This window comes from Vulpes lagopus, chromosome 14, assembly GCF_018345385.1.
Source record: "Vulpes lagopus strain Blue_001 chromosome 14, ASM1834538v1, whole genome shotgun sequence".
Classification (NCBI taxonomy): Eukaryota; Metazoa; Chordata; class Mammalia; order Carnivora; family Canidae; genus Vulpes; species Vulpes lagopus.
The window spans coordinates 20,207,105-20,221,260 of record NC_054837.1 but is presented as its reverse complement, the minus strand read 5'-3'; the positions used below and the strand labels follow the sequence as shown (position 1 = coordinate 20,221,260).

At 44.5% G+C, this 14,156-nt stretch overlaps 2 protein-coding genes across 4 annotated transcripts in view; one reads left to right on the top strand and one right to left on the bottom strand.

Annotated features, from left to right (window-relative positions):
* The window catches only part of RNF10 (ring finger protein 10), a 35,949-nt gene extending 25,237 nt beyond the window's left edge, over window positions 1–10,712 (top strand). The window contains exons 11-17 of one of the 2 annotated variants that reach the window (XM_041728864.1): window positions 1,096–1,213; window positions 1,448–1,549; window positions 3,194–3,349; window positions 5,455–5,555; window positions 8,815–8,872; window positions 8,973–9,131; window positions 9,767–10,712. In XM_041728864.1, coding sequence (XP_041584798.1) covers window positions 1,096–1,213; window positions 1,448–1,549; window positions 3,194–3,349; window positions 5,455–5,555; window positions 8,815–8,872; window positions 8,973–9,131; window positions 9,767–9,840 — 768 coding nt within the window. In that variant the 3' untranslated portion in view covers window positions 9,841–10,712. Of the gene's footprint in view, window positions 1–1,095; window positions 1,214–1,447; window positions 1,550–3,193; window positions 3,350–5,454; window positions 5,556–8,814; window positions 8,873–8,972; window positions 9,132–9,763 lie in introns of both variants that reach the window. The other variant, XM_041728863.1, reaches the window with a different exon arrangement.
* An 866-nt stretch (window positions 10,713–11,578) lies between these two features.
* POP5 (POP5 homolog, ribonuclease P/MRP subunit) lies at window positions 11,579–13,900 on the bottom strand. 2 transcript variants are annotated; one of them, XM_041728865.1, is made up of 5 exons: window positions 13,805–13,899; window positions 13,578–13,720; window positions 12,341–12,490; window positions 12,079–12,162; window positions 11,579–11,976 (listed from the first exon to the last, which is right to left on the bottom strand). In XM_041728865.1, exons 1-5 carry the CDS (start codon window positions 13,822–13,824, stop codon window positions 11,861–11,863), a joined length of 513 nt encoding a protein of 170 aa, XP_041584799.1. In that variant the 5' UTR covers window positions 13,825–13,899; the 3' UTR covers window positions 11,579–11,860. The 2 variants fall into 2 exon arrangements, with proteins under 2 accessions (XP_041584799.1, XP_041584800.1); XM_041728866.1 differs by lacking the exon at window positions 12,341–12,490 and having other exon boundaries at window positions 13,805–13,900.
* Window positions 13,901–14,156: the final 256 nt, after the last annotated feature.

Sequence of the window (14,156 nt, the reverse complement as noted above, 5' to 3'; positions counted from 1 at the left end):
CTTAGCTTTTGTATTTCTAATTTTTTTTTTTTTTAAAGATTTTATTTATTCATGACAGAGAAAGAGAGGGAGAGAAGCAGGCTGTATGCAGGGAGCCTGACGTGGGACTCGATCCCAGGTCTCCAGGATCCGGCCGAAGGCGGCGCCAAACCACTGGGCCACCGGGGCTACCCTCTTAAGTATTTTGTCACCGATGATACCCGCAAAGTTTTTAGGGATTGAATGGTACTCCCTTTCTTTGCTGGAGTTCTATTAGTCACCACTGCTAGGTTCATTTCTTGTGGCTTGGGAATATAGATGTCTCGACCCACTTTCATTCAAGATGAGTTTGTTCTCCTTTTTCCTTTTGGCTTGGGAGAAACGTCCAAGGGAATCCAAAAGCTCTTAGAGGCTCTATACTAATTATACAAGCTTGAAACACATTTTTGGTTTAGCAGATACCAAATTAATTACTACTAATAATAATATTGTCTGTTAATTTTTGTTAATTATTGTCTGATAATTTACATATGTGAGTTTTTGCCCTTTGAGAGTTATCCTTATATTAATCACAAATTTGTTAACAGCCTCAAAATTAGAGACTGTTTGAGTACCATAAACTTTCCATCAAACATGGAGAAAATGAATGGAAAAGAAAATTAAACTTAAATTGATGGGCTTCATTTTTTTTTTTTTACTGTTTCAGGCCAAACTTTATTTGTAGGTAAATCTGCTTTACCTACCTTCCTAGTTATCATTAATTCTGTCAATGGATCCCAGGTTTTTTTGCCACCAACTAATTTTTTACCTTCCCTTGTTCTCCCCCCTCAATTGTGGGCTCCAGAAAATCAAACAGCTGATCAGCTTTAGATTATTTATTGCCAGGCTTAGTTCATATGTAGCACAAAGCTAAAAACTGCTTGTGGTTGCTCATTCTACCTTATTGTATGTTAATTGACATTTCTGTTTGGCTTTGCAAAAATGGTGATAACTTGAGTACTGCTCTTTGAGCTGGGGTGCTCTTTGTGAGTTTGTGTACTGTTGGCTGTCTGGGATGGGAACCTCTGTCCTCAGAGTTCAGCCCAGTGTTGAGTTTTGGTCCCTTTTCCATGGTAGGACGTTCGACAGCGCCATAGATACCTCTCTCACCTGCCACTTACCTGTGAGTTCAGCATCTGTGAACTAGCTCTGCAGCCTCCTGTGGTCTCTAAGGAAACCCTAGAGATATTCTCAGGTAAGATTGCACCCACTCTGTTTCTCTTCATAGTGGAGCTCAGGGGTTCTGACTGGAAACCTGGTGTGGGAGAAATTAAGGAGCTCCATCATGAGTCTCCATACCTCCAAAAACATTCCATCCATTTATCCAATCTGGGTGCCTTCTTATGTGACCTTAGTTACTAGTCACCTGGGAGGCGTTCATGGCCAGATTGTCCTCAGTCTGCCTCCTCACCATCTGACCAATCCACAGACGACATTGAAAAGAGGAAGCGTCAGCGCCAGAAGAAGGCTCGGGAGGAACGCCGCCGGGAACGCAGGATTGAGATGGAGGAGAACAAGAAACAGGGCAAGTGTAAGTTCAGAAGCTCCCAGAATTGACGAGTACAGCTGTGCATCATCATAGAGAGGCTCAGTGCTTGAGCCCAGGGGCCAGAATGCTTGGTTCACATTTTAACTGTCACTTAATTTCTTCAACTCTTAAATGTGAATCATAAGGGTACCTCCTTCATAGGCTTCTTTGAGAATTAAGTGGGTTAATGCAAGTCAAAGCTCATAGCTCTTAATAAGGGATGAGATTAAATTCATCTTGCATAGTGAATGAAAAATGTTCTGGGAAGAGAATTGTAGATTTGCTGAACTTAGGGGATAATTGTCTCCTGTGTACTCTAGATGGAACATTGATCCCACCTTTAACTATATTAAAGGGGGACATCTAGGGGTGCCTGGGTGGCTCAGTTGGTTAAGAGTCTGCCTTGGGTCATGATCCTGGAGTCCTGGGAATGAGCCCTACATTGGGCTCTCTCCTCAGAGGGCAGTCTGCTTCTCCGTCTCTCACTTCAGTTGTGTGTGAGCGTGCACACAATCTCTCTCTCTCTCTCTCAAATAAAAATCTTAAATTATTTATAAAGGGGACATCTGTACCCAGGATATCTGCCAAGGGGATCTGATATAGTAGAAACCTTGACAAACTAGGAAATATACAGAAGGTTAGATTCAAGAGCTCTCTTGTACCGATAAATACAGAGTCCTTTGATCTGCTACTCCAATGTAAGCTTCTTTGAACCCAGATTAGTGTGACATGAGGACCTACCTGTCCTCCAGAAAACAAAGTACTGAGTACTCAGCTAGGGAAAAGAAAAGATTTCATTGTTCTTGACTACATAGAGTATGGTAAATATAAGTTTTATTTTTATACAAAACCGGAATAAGTATATAACTGGGACCCTAATGCTGTGTAGCTGTTTGGCACATATCCCAAATGTTTGAAAAAAAAAAAAAAAGGATGTCGGGCAGCTCAGGTGGCTCAGTGGTTTAGCACCGCTTTTAGCCCAGGGCGCGATCCTAGAAACCTGGGATTGAGTTCTGCGTTGGGCTCCCTATGTGCAGCCTGCTTCTCCCTCTGCCTGTGTCTCTGCCTCTCTTTCTCTCTGTGTCTCTCATGAATAAATAAGTAAAATCTTAAAAAAAAAAAAAAAAGAAAAGAAAAGAAAATGGATGTTTCATGAACGGGGGATTTTTGTTTTACCCTTTTTATTTTTGGAAATATAGTATATAGAATAACCCCCTGTTTATCTTCTGGCTTCAGTTACGAATAGAGCAAAGGTTTTATTTATTTATTTAATTTTTTAAATTTTAAAATTTTATTTTAAGATTTGTGTATTTCAGAGAGAGTACATACATGCATGGGCAAGTGGGGTAGGAGTATGGTAAGGAGTTAGGGGCAGAGGAAGAGAAATTCCTAAGCAAACTCCCCTCTGAATGCAGAACCCAATGCCAGCAGGCTCCATCTCACGACCCATGAGATCAAGATCTGAGCTGAACCCAAGAGTCGGATGCTTAATCTCCTGAGCCACCCAGGTGCCCCTAAATCTGGGGTTTAAAGCTTCTATGTACATCCTTTGGACTCTTGGGAGATTCATATTGACTGTCCTCAACTGTTGGAAAAGATTTGAGGGATATTCTAAATTGGCCTACCATTCTCATCTTTTCTTTGCAGACCCAGAAGTCCACATTCCCCTAGAGAATCTACAGCAGTTTCCTGCCTTCAATTCCTATACCTGCACCTCCGATTCTGCTTTGGGTCCCACCAGCACCGAGGGCCATGGTGCCCTCTCCCTGTCTCCTCTTAGCAGAAGTCCAGGTTCCCAAGCAGGTAAATGAGTTGCGATTTAAAGAATGAAATTGGCCACCAGTTACAGAGCTTAGTCAAAGCCCCAATAATGTCTGAATTTACAACTCTGACCTACTCAGCATGGTGGGATCTTTAGATGACTAACATTACTTTGGATGGTTAATAAATTCCTGAGATACATCAAATTTTGCCATTTGATTCACCTTGCCCATTGGCTGTACTACTTTATACCCTGCTGTCTTACAAAAATCTCAAAACCTCAAGGCAGGTCATATGGCAGGATAGTTAAACTTAGATTCTTCCTTGTGACCCAGCTATTTCTAGTTTGTACCTGTGATATAATCCCTTTGTATGCATAAGCATCTTTGTACATGTTTCCTTATTGTAGCATTGTTTATAATAGTGGGAGGTGGGGTGGGAGGAGCCTATGAAATCTGGTGGTAAGGCAATGGCTAAACTAAATAGTTATTTATACTGTGAAATACTTTATACCTGTTGAAGAGGGTAATAGCTGTCTTCAGGAACTAATGGGTGGACCTTTAAGATAAGGTGGTAGAACGAGACAAAAGATGATACCATTTGTGGTTTTATTTATTTTTTAAATGTACTCCACGCCTGATATGGGGCTTGAACTCATGATCCTGAGATCGAGTTCCATGCATTACCACATTTGTGGTTTTCAAAAGAAAAATGCAAAAAATAGCATTTCGTTATGGGTTTATAATATCTAAATGTATAGAAAAATACTGATATGATTTTTTCCAAACTGGTGTTTTACTCTAGGAAGTGAGATCAGGATTCAGGTTGTTCAAAGAGGCTTTAGCGTTTTGAAAATACTTTTTTTTTATATATGGAGAGAATGTATTAATGTGTTATGAGATTAAACATTCAAGTGTTAATTATTATTTCAGAGAGCTGCCTTTTCTGATCTTCATCCTCCTGGCAGATAGTATTTGATAATTAAAATTTATTTCTCTGCCAGCCATTTTAATAAAATGTCCAAGAGCAGAATATTTAAAACTCTTGGAAACCCTTTTGTGATCATATGCCTGCCACTTTGCAGATTAGGAGCCTGAGGCTAAGACAGGGGTTTAGTGATGGAGGGGCTGTGACCGGAACCTGTATCTTGAGGGCTGTGTGCATGGCCATTGTGCTCTTGAAAAGTTTCAGGAGAGAGCTACAGGGAGGAATGTGGCAGAACACCAGCTGCATCCTCCCTGATGCAGAATTGTGTGTATGTGCTTTCACATACTAGCTTTTGTAAGGAATGGGTTTCCATGTATTTAGGCAGGAGCAGCTGGATGGTGCTAGGAATGGAAGTACTGAACAACCCTGCTGACAGTGGGCAGTGACTAGGCCTTCCCTCCCAGCAGTGATCAGGACAGTGGGTAGACCCGTGGGAAATACTCCGTTCTGGGGCACAAAGGATGGAGAAGACTATTACCTAGGGAGCACCAGGGAAAGGCTTGTGTCTTTGTATTGATTTGGTTTGTGTGTCTTGGATTCTAACTGAATATTTCCAGGTCTTTGACATCCAGCCAGAACATAAAAGCTGACCTCCTTTTTTTTTCTTGGGACTTTTTCATTCACATAAAACCAGTCCATGGTAGTCCAGTACCCAGGCCTGGAGAGTCGGCTGCTACGGAAAGGGTCTTAGTGTGGCAGGGGATTCTGCCCTGTTTTCTAGTGTTGCTGTGACTATGAAAGTTTTCTCTCCGTAGGTCACTAATGCAAAGAGTAGGCCATGTTCTTGACTTTGAAAGAACGTGGCAGAGTTAGGGCGCCTGGGTCCTGGGTGGACCAGAAGGGTCTGCCTTCGGCTCAGGTCATGAACCCGGGGTCCTGGTATCGAGCCTCCATTTCCCTCGCCCTCTGCTTGTACACACACACACACACACACACACACTCTCTCTCTCTCTCTCTCTCTCTCTCTCTGTCTCAAGGTTTCTCAAATAAGGTTTCAGAACAAAAAACTTGGCAGAGTTGATAGTGGATCAAATTTACTTTTTGAGGTGGGACTGGTAATTATCCAGACCTGATTCAGGAGTCATCTTTTCTCTCTTGTTAAGAGTAGACTAGCTCTTTGGAGCTTGACTTACATAATCAGGTCTCTGGTTTCCTTTCAGACTTTATGCTGACCCCTCTGTCACCCACTGCCAGTCAGGGCAGTCCTTCATTCTGCGTTGGGAGTCTGGAAGAAGACTCTCCCTTCCCTTCCTTTGCTCAGGTAAATCTTTTGTTTGTAAAACACCCTGAGGGCATATAACATGAACTCTGCTGCTTGTTCTTTCTGAAAATCTTTCCATTGGAGGAGAGACTTATAGGCTAATGTTGCATAGATGGTGCTAATCATGGTGCTTCCGCTTTTTGAAGAGGAAATTTCATGGATTTAGTCTCATGTTATTGTAGAGTTACTACCAAGGAAAGGGGCCAGGAGTAGCTGAAGGAGAATCAGAGCTTTAATTAACAAATCATTATACACTTAAGTACTGAGTACTGCTCTAGGGGCTGGGGAGACATCATTCAATTTCAGCTGGTCCCTAGTTCTAGGACCTTGGATTCAAATAGTCTGTATCTGTTACATATAATAAATCATTCCTCTTCGCTTTGGGAAGGGAAGCATGGTATTGGTTGTCCTAGAATTAGCTAAACCAGCTTTCTTGAGCAGCAGGTTAGAGGAATGCTAGGCTAGTGACCCTTGGTGTCAAAATTTTTTTCAATAATTGAAATATTTTTATTTTATGCACATTGAGTTAGCTTTAAGGTAGGTCTCTTGGATGACCCTTGAGGAAGTTCACTTAGTCCAACTTACTGAAGTCTGTTATCCTTCACATACTGATGGAAACACTGGTGGCACATACTGAGGCCCTGTTTCTGGATCAGACTATATAGGTCTGAGCAGAACAGCAAGAATGAGAACCCTGGCCAGATTTCCTCAGATGGCTCCAGTAGAGCTGCTGCTGATCCATCTTGCTCTCATGCCACGAGGCAAACGGGTGTTAGATCACTTTATTAATCTTTAAAACAACAAACCTGGGATGTCTGGGTGGCTCAGCGATTGAGTACCTGTCTTCAGCCCAGGGCGTGATCCTGGAGTCCTGGGATTGAGTCCCATATTGGGCTCCTTGCATGAAGCCTGCCTCTGTCTCTCATGAATAAATAAATCTCTTTAAAAAAAAAAACAAAACAAAACTCAGCCTTCCTGCGCTGAGATTACTAAGGAGGATGGATGGACAGCTTGCCAAGGACCCCCATTATAAGTATTAATTTTGGGGGGCTAGTTTGGAATCATTAGCTTAACAGTTTTTTAGAGCAGGTGATAATAGATGTTTCTCACAACAAATGTCAGCAGATGCTGAGAAATAAGCAGAAATTGGACTTCGGTAAAGAGAACTTTATTTATTTAACTTATTTATTTATTTTTCAATTTGCCAATGTATAGCATAACACCCAGTGCTCATCCCATCAGGTGCCCCCCTCAGTGCCCGTCAACCAGTCACCCCCACCCACCTCCCTTTTCACCACCCCATTTGTTTCCCAGAGTAAGGAGTCTCTCATGTTCTGTCTCCCTTTCTGATATTTCCCACTCATTTTTTCGGTAAGGAGGACTTTGATAAGGAGAATCCTGAAGTCAAGGAGGAAGAAATAATTGAGAACAATCCCAAATATTAACTGGTAGGCTTTAGAGGTGATTATGCAAGTGGCTCCCAGGAGTTATGTCAGATGCTTAAGGGTTTTATTTTTTATTTATTTATTTTTTTTATAAAGAATTTTTATTTTATTTATTTATTTATGATAGTCAGAGACAGAGAGAGGCAGAGACACAGGCAGAGGGAGAAGCAGGCTCCATGCACCGGGAGCCCGACGTGGGACTCGATCCCGGGTCTCCAGGATCGCGCCCTGGGCCAAAGGCAAGCGCCGAACCACTGCGCCACCCAGGGATCCCTGCTTAAGGGTTTTAAAACTAGGTTTTGGGGCAGCCCCGGTGGTGCAGCGGGTTGGCACCGCCTGCACCCTGGGGTGTGATCCTGGAGACCCATGATCGAGTCCCACATTGGGCTTCCTGCATGGAGCCTGCTTCTCCCTCTGCCTGTGTCTCTGCCTCTCTTTCTCTGTGTCTATAAATAATAAATAAATTCTTTAAAAAAAATAAAAATAAAATAAAACTAGGTTTTGTTAAAGAAAAAAAAACCTAGGTTTTGTTGCCATTGCTTTTTTTCAGCTTTATATGGTGAACAAGTTCAAACTTAGAAGTGCTGAAGGAATAGCATAATGAACGTTTTATCTTTCACCTAGGTTCACTAGTTGTTAGCATTTTGCTATATTTGCTTTCTCCTTTTATTGTTTTACTCTGTTGAAAATAAGCTACAGGGCAGCGGTTTGGCGCCGCCTGCAGCCCCAGGTATGATCCTGGAGCCCCGGGATCGAGTCCTGCGTTGGGCTCCCTGCGTGGAGCCTGCTTCTCCCTCTGCCTCTATGAATAAATAAAATCTTAAAAAAAAAAAAAAAAAAAAGCTATAGACCTCATGAATGACAGTTGACCACCAAGTACAATATAAGTGTCCCCCCCATGACATTCTTCTGTATAAGCACAGTTAATGACCACATCAAAGAAATTCAGCTAATTGAATACCTAATATATGTATTTCTGTTTCTCCATTTGTCTTAAGGGTCCAGTATTATTTTCAGTCAGGTCCCATCAGATTGCTCATTCCCTTAATTGTCTTTAGTCTCCTTTGATCCATAAAAGTTTCTCTAACCTCTTTTTTTTTTTTTTTGGTTTTCTTCCTATGGCATCCATGCCAGTTGTACCATAATAGTGTCCTATAGTTTGGATTGGATTTGTCTGTTTTTTTCATGAGTGGGTTCAGGTTAAACATTTAAACAACTGGCAAGAATAAAACACGGGTGATATATATTTTATTGACCTTTTAGGAGTAAAGCGATTCAGATGCCATATTACTTGGACCTAACTCCCAGGGACCAAGGGAAAAGATCATCAAAGTGGTACATGATGAAGAAAAGTTATTCAATGAAACCAACCTCTGCCAGCCCAACTCCATTCTTACCTTACCTCACTTTGGGACACATACTTTAGGACTTTCCTATTTGAATCTTATGGAGTTTATCTCTTGGTATTTTTCCAGAGCGGGAAAACTTACCAGAAGGGAATGACACAAAATCAGGACTCCCAACTTGAGAGTCTGAGTAAGAACCTCTTGTGCTGTCTATGCACTATTCTTTACCTGTTTCCTGAGGAACAACGGCTTTGATCCTCCACCTTGGGAGTTTGACTGCTAGTTCTACTGGTCAGGATATAGCGAACATGAGTGGAATAGGGTGTTAAGGAAAGAAGTACCTGGAAAATCCTTTTCCAGAGGTGATAGTTCTTTGTCCTCCCTAGCCGGTTAGTGTTAAGACACAAGTCTAGAAAAGAAATTAGACTGCTTACTTAAATCCTTTTCTGTCCTCTCCCACTCTGACAGATGCTGAGGGTTGGAAAAGCAAAAGCAGATGTGTGGCCCAAGACTGCTTCAAAAAAAGGTGAGAATGGCCCTTGGGTGGAAAAGGAATTTGGTCTCTTTCAGAAATTAAAAGTTTCTATAGGGTCATCTCTAAAATTGTGACACTGGTTATTTTATAGATGAAAACAGCTTAGTTCCTCCTGTTCCTGTGGACAGCGATGGGGAGAGTGATAACTCAGACCGTGTTCCTGTGCCCAGTTTCCAAAATTCCTTCAGCCAAGCTATTGAAGCAGCCTTCATGAAACTGGACACACCAGCTACTTCAGATCCCCTCTCTGGTAAAGGCAAAGAATCCGAGTGCTCGGTCCAGGGTTGTCATTCCCAAGTGCATCCATTGGCAGATCCCACTAATGAGTCAGGCACTGTTTTTCCTGAGCCTGTAGGTTCATATGCTAGTGTCAGCTAATAGTCCATCTGGAATGTCAGGACCTTTTGGCCACCCCACATGAGTTCTTGAGGTCTGGGGGTGAAATTCTGAGGAACTCTTTACTTTTTTCCGTAATACATAGTAGCGGAGAGTAGATTTTAGAATGGCCAAGTTTGGTAGGGTGGCTAATGAGATGAAAAAGTCCGGCTGGAAACCCATACCACTCTGTGGGTATTGAGTTAGAGAAGAACACCAGCATTTAAGGTATGCCCTCTCTGTGCCTAGCATTGTGCCCATTTTATTCTCCCAACCACCATATTAAATAGGTAGAACTATCATGGGTTGAACAGACGAGGAAATGGGTCTGGGGACGTACAGTGACTTGCCCAGACCAATACCTGGAGCATGCAAGGACTGGTATTTGGATCCAGGCTGTCTTCACCCCAGAACCTAGCTGCCACCCTGGGACTCTCAGGAATGAAAACTGGCTGGGGGCAAGGGGATGATGGCATTAAAAGCTAAACTTTCTCTGTTTCCATTCAGAAGAGAAAGGAGGAAAGAAAAGGAAAAAACAGAAACAAAAGCTCCTGTTCAGCACTTCAGTCGTCCACACCAAGTGACACTACTGGCTACCTTCTCCATCTGGTTTTCTTTTTTCTGTGCTTTTGTTTTGCTGCTGTAATTTTTAAGTATTTGAGTTTGAACAGATTAGCTCTGGGGGGGAGGGGGTTTCCACAGCGTGAGGGGGAACCAAAATTTTAAATACAGTGTATTTTCCAGCTTCCCGTCTTTACACCAAAATAAAGTATTGACACAAGAGCTCTCTTCCTGCCAAGATTTTTAGTTTGGTACCAGGGTTAGTCTTTTTGACCCATGTAGAATTAGTTTTTCTCAACTCGCATAAGTTTGAGTCCCTTCAACAACCCTTGGAGCAGCCCAAACTCCAGAGTACTGCTCTACCGACATGTCAAGGCATCATGGTTTCAACACACTGCTCAGCATCTTTTAAAAATAGTTGAGCCTTTCCTGTTTAGTTTTCCTCTTGTTAAAGAAACAGAGGATGGGGAATAAAATGGATTTAGGACACCCAGCCTGAATTGCAGTTTTTCTTTGAAAAATGGCCAGGCTGTGGTGCCAGACCTGGACTGCTTACATACGTGCTCAAGGGTTTTACTTCTTGAATGTGGCTTGTTTGGCAAGGAAAGCTATAATCATTAAAGAAGCCCTGAAACCTGCCCACTTTTAGGTGAAGCTTGTTTTAAGTGACAGTAGCCAGAGTTGTAGGAGCAGAGGAGTCTGACACACCTAGAGACTGCAGGGCAGGTTTGAAAGCAGTGGTATTACCCACTGCCTCCTTGTTGTCTAGAGCAGTCTGTGCCTTGGTTTGAGCTGAATTTGAGTGATGTGAATTATCTTGCTGCTTTAATAAAGTGACCTTCAGGTATAATAGAGTGTGAAGGCAAATAGTTGCAATAAATCACCTGCACAAGCACTGTGAGCTTTCTGTTTTTTTAAAGTTCATTACAGGTTAGCTAGACATGCTTCTTAAAGTAACAGTTACCATGAGCTTGAGCACTCTGCTGTTATGGGGCAGTATCTTTCGCAGTGTCAGGCCTAAAAGGTTCCTGAGTTGGGCTTAACTTCATTTAACCTGTCATTCTTAAAAGGAAAAGGCTCGGAAATCCTGGGACAAGAACTGCCCTGGGTGCATGAGGGTGGTTCAGCCCTGAAAATGAGGGTACATGTTAGAGCAAATATTATAAATCTGTTAAATGCATAAGGGATGTTAATATCTGTTTCGTTATACAAGAAGACAGATCCTAGAAAGGTCATCAGCAGGTAGTGGACCCAAACCCTCCTAACCTCTGTGAGTGTGGCAGTGTCACTTGTCTTCACGTGGCCCTACAGGCATAAGACAATAGGGAAGGGTCCAACTGCAGAAAATGACTGGAAGCTGGCAGCTGCTGCTTTGCTGCTTGGCTTTGTAATGTCCGGCAAGGCCAGATTTTGTTGCTGGGCCCAGCCCTCCCACCTTTCCCTGAAAAGTAGTGCAAGAATCATGTTTGTTATTACCTGATTAAGTACTAGTAAGGAATCTGGTTATTTTTAAGGCCCTGTGGGTCAGTACTGAGACCAGCTATAAATTTGTGCCAGTTCAGTTACTGTGTCTCACTAATACTTTTACTCTAAATAATTTGGGTTGCTTAGGGTTCATCCTAGGGCACAGGGCATCCTAGGGCCTCAGGTCGTAGGCCAGGCATCTAGTATCATAGAAACTATCATAGATACTTCCCACTGAGGCCAGGGATAGAGCGGGAAGGAGACCCAGCCAAGCTTGAACTTAAGTATACTAAATGCTGCAGAAGTCAAGTACATTTATTAAACCTATCCTCAGCCAGGTAGTTACAGAGACTGTATAACTACTGGGGGTTCACCACCTGCAGAACCATTTAGCCAGGCAGCACTAAGTAAAGGTAACTTCAGTTGAAGTGAGTTAAGTCCTCCATTTTGAGCAGAAACCTTGGCCTCTGGTCAGCAGTCTTCCAGTTTGGCAAACTAGCAGATGCTGCTGCCTCCCAGAATGTCCTGTGCCAACAAGCGAGCTCTGAATCTCGGGCCCAGCACAGCCTGCAGGGAGGGTCACTCCATTGCCTCAGCAGCCTCCTCACCGCCACTGTCTGAAAGCTCTTCCTCATCTGACCTCTCCTCTAGTAAACAGCTTTTGGTGACAGACTTCTGGATAGCTTCCCGTTCTCCTGGAAAAGGGAGGCAGCAGGGATGAGAGAGGTCTTTGGGAGTGCTCTCTTACTTAGCCAGGTTATATACCACTCATTGGGCACTGGGGGAATGTTGCTTACCTTCATCAGTGCAGTTCTGCAGTAAGATTAACAGCTGTCTCCTGTTATAACGAATCAGGAACTTCTGACATGTTCTAATTGTACCTGGCACATGAAAGAGCTCTGTGGTCAACAGCCTGTGAAAGGTGGTCTGCCTCAGAGACTTCGGGAGCTAGGTGAAAGCCTCCTGTTCTTGGCAGGATAGCAAGAAGACCCACCCACCCGTCAAGACAACCCTAAGCCTGCTACTGTTGAAAATTAGCCATACCACATGCACTCCTACCTCCCACATGTAAGGTGTTGAGGAAACACGGGTAACGGTGTCCTTTGTTTTCCAAGTATGTGATGAAAGGAAGGGCTGAGCACACAAGTTGGTAGAATTCCTTCCGACACCGAAGTAGCACTATTCCAGTATAGGCATTGAGGTATCGCACTACGGCAGGAGGGGGAAATCACTTGGGAAACTTTGGATTCACTTAATCTTAGGGTAACATGAAAGTCTACTATGGGCCAGGCAGTGAGTAAAAAATTCCTGAAGGGGGGATCCCTGGGTGGCTCAGCGATTTAGCTCCTGCCTTCAACCCAGGGCGTGATGCTGGAGTCCTGGGATGGGGATGAGTCCCACATCAGGCTCCCTGCAGGGAGTCTACTGCGCTCTCTGCCTGTGTCTCTGCCTGCCTCTCTCCCTCTCTCTGTGTCTGTCATGAATAAATAAACAAAATATTTTAAATTCCTGAAGGAAAAAAGTCTTAGGGACAGACCTTCATTTACAGGAAAGGGATAGACCATACACCCAGGACATTGCATACCACTCAAAACTGGTGAATGAATTTGTAATTGTAAATGCTCTTCTAATTCACTGATTAGCTGATAAGTGGGGTTGGGGCTGGCAGAGGAAATCCGTGGCTGAAACAGATTCTCTTCTAACTGGACTCTCTGGGTTCCTGAAGCAGTGGAGAATGACCCGATTTAAGTGAATTGTACCTATGTGTATGCAATTCTCCAGTACTCAATTTTAAGCAGAGGGTAAAAGGGAATTATTTAAGTATTAAATAGTGTGGCTGGGGACGCCTGGGTGGCTCAGCTGTTGGAGGCTGCCTTCGACTCCGGTCGTGGTCCCAGGGTCCGGGATCGAGTCCTGCATCCGGCTCCCGCGAAGAGCCTGCCTCTCCCTCTGCCTGTGTCTCTCATGAATAAATAAATCTAGAAGTCGGGGATTCCTGGGTGGCTCAGCGGTTCAGCGCCTGCCTTTGGCCCGGGGCATGATCCTGGAGTCCCGCGTCGGGCTTCCTGCATGGAGCCTGCTTCTCCCTCTGCCTTTGTCTCTGCCTCTGTGTGTGTGTGTCTCATGAATAAATAAGAAAATCTTAAAAAAAAAAAAAAAAAAGGACGATACCATAAAGGGGGGGCTGTATCGGACCTGGAAGCTCCTGCGGTCGCTCGGACCCCTTCTCTCTCCCCCTTCAGGGCCCGTTCCCTTATAATCCCGCCGACCGCCCAATTCCCCCGCACCCTCGCACCCGCGAAGCCGATGGAGCAGGAGGCCGCGCCGAAAGTCCCGTGCACGCGGGCGATCGTGTCCCGTATGAGGCCGCCCAGCGCTCGGTCCTCCAGACTCAGACGGCAGCGGGGGTCATCGGACACCACTTCGCAGAGCAGGTACCTGCGGCGGGCGGCAGGGGAGTGAGGGCGGGGCGAGACCGCGAGGACTCGACGCCGCAGCGAACGCCGGGCAGGAGCCACTTACCTGTGCTTGAACCGCACCATGGCGGCCTCCGCGCCCCGCGGCCCAGCGCACAAACCGGAAGTCGGCCGTTTTGCTGGTGGCCAATGGGAAATTACCTTCCGCAGTCTCGCAACCACTCAGAGAGGGAAGCAGGGTGAGAGGGCGGGGCTACGGGGTTGGCGGAACCCAGCGTCAGTTTCCTTTAGCCCCACCTCCCCCCACTTCTGTGGAGCGCCTGCCCCCCGCTGACAGCCGCGCGGAGTTGTTTGGCTGCGGAGGAGCGCGGTCCCGCGGCGCGTGGCTGCGACGGGGGTTTGTGTTCTCTGCCTGAGTTTGCTTTCTATTCCCTTGCGGTAAAGTTGTGTATGCACTT

What these genes read in the sequence shown, in the direction of transcription:
- POP5 (XM_041728865.1), bottom strand. Translation starts at nt 13,824, where the DNA reads ATGGTGCGGTTCAAGCACAG. An exon ending in CAACACCTTACATGTGGGAG is followed by an intron (nt 12,163 to 12,340) that starts GTAGGAGTGCAT and finishes TTCATGTGCCAG; the next exon opens with GTACAATTAGAACATGTCAG. An exon ending in GCAGAACTGCACTGATGAAG is followed by an intron (nt 11,977 to 12,078) that starts GTAAGCAACATT and finishes TCCCTTTTCCAG; the next exon opens with GAGAACGGGAAGCTATCCAG.